We start from the raw sequence: 4,838 nt of genomic DNA on the forward strand, positions 1-4,838 counted from the left end.
TGGAGCAATGGAAGAAGGTGGCCTGGTCTGATGAATCACGTTTTCTTCTACATCATGTGGATGGGCGGGGTTAGGGTCCGATCCGATGGAGCATCTGTGGGATGTGCTGGAACAACAAGCCTGATCCATGGGGGCCCCACCTCCCAACTCACAGGACTTAAAGGATCTGCTGCTAACGTCTTTCTGCCAGATACCACAGGACACCTTCAGAGGTCTTGTGGAGTCCATGCCTCCACGGGTCAGAGCTGTTTTGGTGGCACAAGGGGGAGCTACACAACATTAGTGGCTTTAATGTTGTGGCTGATCGGTGTGTATAAATATAAAATGTCTTTCAAGTATCTCTCAGGATGAGTGAGTGTAACTGACGTCACCTCAGAGGCGACACGAAAGACTTCTCAAAATTCTCAGGCGGTGAAGTCGTTAAGTCTCCGATGTCAGTCTCACAGGTCGGATTAGCGTTCGTATCTCGACCGTACGCGTTCGCAGCGGAACCGAAATAACGAACGGCGGCAAAAAAAAAAAAAAAGAAAGGTAATAAAAAAAACCCAACAAAAAACAGAAGTCCTTTACTCTTTAGTACGTCCACTTCGTAGAGAGTGCGTCCGAGAGTCTCTCCTCGTCGGATTTCCCCATTTTAATGCTTCTTCTCGGGGGAAACCCAGCGGAGTTAATAGTCTCTTCCCGGACGACGTGCCAGGACCAAATTCGGGTCCGTTTGAAAACCTTTGCCCCTTTTTTTCCCGCCCCGACTCCCTCCCTCTCTCAGTAGCTGCTTTCATGCCCGGTCAGGATGTAGAGGTTGCTCAGAGCGCAGGGGTCCTCCGTCGGCGTACTCTGCAGGACTATATCCCTGTGGGCGAAAATAAATAAATTAAAAAAAAACAAAACAGACGACTTATTATTATTATTTTTTTTTAACCCTTTTTTTTTTTTCGCTGTAGCCAGCGCTGCGATATCGGCAGAGGAGCGCGGACGTACCTGCCGGTGCCCAGCACCCTGAACGCCCGCGTCTCGTCCGTGATTTCCTGCGTTACCTGCGCACGGATGCAAGAAAAGAAAAAAGCGTAACTTATTGCCGAGGCGAACCGGCTCCCTGACCTGCGCATCAAAACACATTCTAAAATGGAAAAAAAAATATGAGAGTAAATGTCAGGGTTTTTTTTTTTTTGGTCATTTGGATGATGCTGTCCACAGCCAAGTACATAACAAATAGGAAATACTATCGTTCAAAAGTTTGGGTCCCCCCCAATTTCTCTGGTGTACCACCGAGGGGCGCCCTACACCACCGTGTGAGAACTACTGGGCTGTAGCCATACAAACTAGAGGTTCCTAAAATGATCCATTCAATATCAGCGAGGCTTTGACGGAACATCTTTAATACGACGACCACGAGTCTTTTCACATTGACGAGGTGAATTTGCTGATTGTTCCAAATCCAAATGGGCCAGTATTACCATACTGTAAATAGTTTTACTGCACATACAGTATGTGTATATACAAACAGCCTATACCATACACATAACTCAATTCCCTTCTCTTTCGTACCCCCTCTTTGTATTACCTTTTTGGGTCTTATTTAATTTTGATTTTATTTTATTTATATTATTCCGTTCACTAACTGCTTTACGTTTTAGGAATCACTTTGTTTCAGTTAGTTGCTAGGTAGGAATTAGGTTAACTATTATGTTCGGTTTCGTAACTACTGTGCATAATCTCCACTTCTCCATTTCACTGCTTATATGTATGAACGTACGTATATGTCTGTGACAAATAAACCTTGATTTTGAATCTATTTGAACTGTTTGTCGTTGACAGTGTAATAAAAAAAAATATATAAATATATATATTTTAAAAGAAGATGAAAGCCCCCGGTCATAAAAGCTGGAGAGGAAAAAGTATATCGTCACCTCGTTGGAACGGAGACTGCGCCCTTTGAGGCCGTGCTTCCAAAACGCCAGCACGCTGTCCTGCAAACAGACTGTCCAGAACGAGTCACGTCACTCAAACCGTCACTGAAAATTGACTTTTTTAAAATTTGTATGTATTATTATTATTAGTTTTTAAATCACTGTTCTTTTCTGACGGAGCACCGAAATGTTCAAGTGAGGAATTCGGAAGTGGAGCTAGGGTGTCGCGGGGGTCGTACCCAGCGTCTCAATCGGGAAGTCAAAGGTCATCTCGGCGGTGAGCTCTTTGGACGGAAGCCCTTCCAGATTGACAATCTTGACGCTGTCTGTCGAGCAAACACGGGGACAGAGGCGCACGTTATCACCGTGGCAACGCGTCGTGGTCACCCTACGACTGCTCAAATGCGTTTTCTCCTTTTTGTCCTGGACCCCCGTACTCACTTCGGAGTGCGATGAGAATGGTGTCCCTGTCCAGCTGGGTCACCTGTGCCGCCTCCACAGGTCGGCTGTCTGGAAAGAGTGCGAGGAGGAACGGGCGAGAGAGAGAGAGAGAGAGAGAGCGAGAGAGAGAGAGAGAGAGAGAGAGAGAGTCAGCGCATGCCTGTGCGTCTGGCTGCAGTAACCGAGTCACAAACAGAACAGAACACACTCTGTCATGTGACTGTCACTTAACAGATTTGATCGCGACAAACAAATCGTTTGCAGGTCACTCTTGCATCATGACTGCAGACAGACACAGACAAGAAATCTATGATAATCATACACACCGATGGTGGCACGAGGGGGAGCTACATAATATTAGTGTTTATTAGTGTTGGATTTAATGTTGTGGCTGATCGGTGTATGCTGTACGTGCATAAATTATCTGAATATAATTTAACTATCTCCCTTTCTGTATATATGTATGTGTGGATGTATGTATGTATGCATGCATGCATGTATGTGTGGATGTACTATATATGCATGTCTATGTACTATGTATGTATGTATTTACTGTATGCATGCATGTATGTGTGGATGTATGTATGTACTGCATGTACGTACTGAGTGTATGTATGTATGTATGTTTGTATGTATGTACGCATGCATGTACTGTAAGTATGTATGCATGTATTGTATGTACTGCATGTATGTATGTATGTATGTATGTATGTATGTACTGAATTTATGTATGCACATATGTATGCACTGTATGCATGTATGTATGCATGCATGTATGTATGTATTCACTGTATGTACAATATGTATGTATATATGTATGTATGTATGTGCTGTACAGTATGTATGCAATTGGTGACATCATCATCCAACATGTGAAGCACGAGATGCATGCCTGGCAGAAATGGATTACAGCCCAAATCATACATATTTTATTCATTACTTGTACTAAATATTTAGCATATGCTATTTGAAAACACCACAGATATATCAACACATTATAATACACATAATATCAAGGATATGACGCGTTTACCATATAGAAAACCTATAGTATATGTTACAATATGTCTGAGTCTGTGCTAGAGTGTGCTGAACGAGCGCCATAACGTAAAATCACACCAATGTACGAGGAAAAGAGAGAAAGCTGGAAGAATGCAAACTACGTTGTTTCGTCCATCCAGTCCAGGGCTGTCAAAGTATTTCACTTTCTATGTTTGAATGATGGAAAAAGCAGCTGCAGCTCTCCCTTCAGAGACTCTTCCCTTCATGAAAGTTTGGAAGGAGGGAAATATGAGTCAATTTAGAAATTGCGATTCATCCCACCTATATCATGCGATTCATCGCTGTTTATTATTCCAATCATTTGACAGCCCAGATCATCAGCTCCCCGCATCCTACCTGGTGTGGAATTAGGCGTGCCGTTAAGCTCGATGATGTCAAGCCGCAGCCGCCGGTCAGTTTCGGACGTTCCGCCACCGCCGTCTCTGACCCCCACACACAGCTGTGGGAACTCATCCGTCACCAGCACCAGGAGCTCAAATATCGGGAGCGGATCCGGGAGGTTTATCGCTATATGCTAACAGCCGGAGACAAATACATAAAAAGAATAAGTACATCGCATCGACGGCTGTTTTGAATTTGCGGAAAAGGGGAAAAAAAGAGGCCCCCCCGTCTCTCCGCTTACAAACCTTGAGCTGCATGAACTTTTGGAGAGGCTCGTACCACAGCAGCAGAACCAGGCCCGACGGAACCGCCCCGCACAGGAAGGTGCTGTCGGTGTAAGGGTTCCTGGCTGGGAGAGACACGGAGGAGGGGAAGGGCACCGTCGTTCACTTTTGCCCTCGTCTGTGCACTCGTGTGACTGATCAGACGTAACGGGGCGGCCCGGGGGCGGGTGGGGGCAGGGGCTCTAATTCACTTACCTACGCTACACTTTCTGCAGCCTTTAGTGTCGGGGATCTTCGCAGAAATGGCGTATTTCCTGCTGAGGGGGAGAAAACGGACACCGTGAGTCACCGCGCATTCGTAACAAGATACAATGGCCGCAAACTGTTTTTTTCCCCCCCCAGCATTTGGGTTCCTCTCTCAGGATGGAGTGACGGTAACCCCTCCGGGCGAGGAGACAGGAGAAAAAAAAGCAGAGAGAAAACCTGGCGAGGGTGCGGATCCGAAACCTATTAACAGTTAATAACAGTTATTCTTCCGGTTCATTCTTTCTGGCACTACAAAATGAAATTCAAGCACTTTCAAGTACTTTGTTTAGGCACTATTTTTTTTTTTTTCAAGGACTTTATGCAAAAGAAATAAATAAATAATAAAACCAATTTTCAATGTGATCTTTATTAATTAAAATGTGATAATCTTAGTCTCATTGTCTATTATATATATTACCATAGTATATATCTATATATCTAAAAATAAAAATATAAAACCCTGCACCAAGGAACCAATCAAACCCAAAAGTTCCAAGGCTCCAGATGCTAGGGTTAG

At 44.3% G+C, this 4,838-nt stretch overlaps 1 protein-coding gene across 4 annotated transcripts in view; it reads right to left on the reverse strand.

Moving 5' to 3' along the window:
- Window positions 1-762: 762 nt before the first annotated feature.
- map4k2 (mitogen-activated protein kinase kinase kinase kinase 2) overlaps window positions 763-4,838 on the reverse strand; it is a gene marked incomplete at its 3' end in the record, with an annotated part of 23,675 nt that continues 19,599 nt past the window's right edge. For 3 of the 4 annotated variants that reach the window (XM_080023654.1, XM_080023652.1, XM_080023655.1), the window contains 8 exons: window positions 4,271-4,332; window positions 4,037-4,140; window positions 3,747-3,924; window positions 2,349-2,417; window positions 2,147-2,233; window positions 1,908-1,978; window positions 979-1,034; window positions 763-850 (listed from right to left, as the gene is read on the reverse strand). In XM_080023654.1, the coding sequence (XP_079879780.1) occupies window positions 763-850; window positions 979-1,034; window positions 1,908-1,978; window positions 2,147-2,233; window positions 2,349-2,417; window positions 3,747-3,924; window positions 4,037-4,140; window positions 4,271-4,332 (715 nt within the window). The remainder of the gene's footprint in view (window positions 851-978; window positions 1,035-1,907; window positions 1,979-2,146; window positions 2,234-2,348; window positions 2,418-3,746; window positions 3,925-4,036; window positions 4,141-4,270; window positions 4,333-4,838) is intronic. The other variant, XM_080023653.1, reaches the window with a different exon arrangement.

This window comes from Zeus faber (assembly GCF_960531495.2).
Source record: "Zeus faber genome assembly, chromosome: 22".
Classification (NCBI taxonomy): domain Eukaryota; kingdom Metazoa; phylum Chordata; class Actinopteri; order Zeiformes; family Zeidae; genus Zeus; species Zeus faber.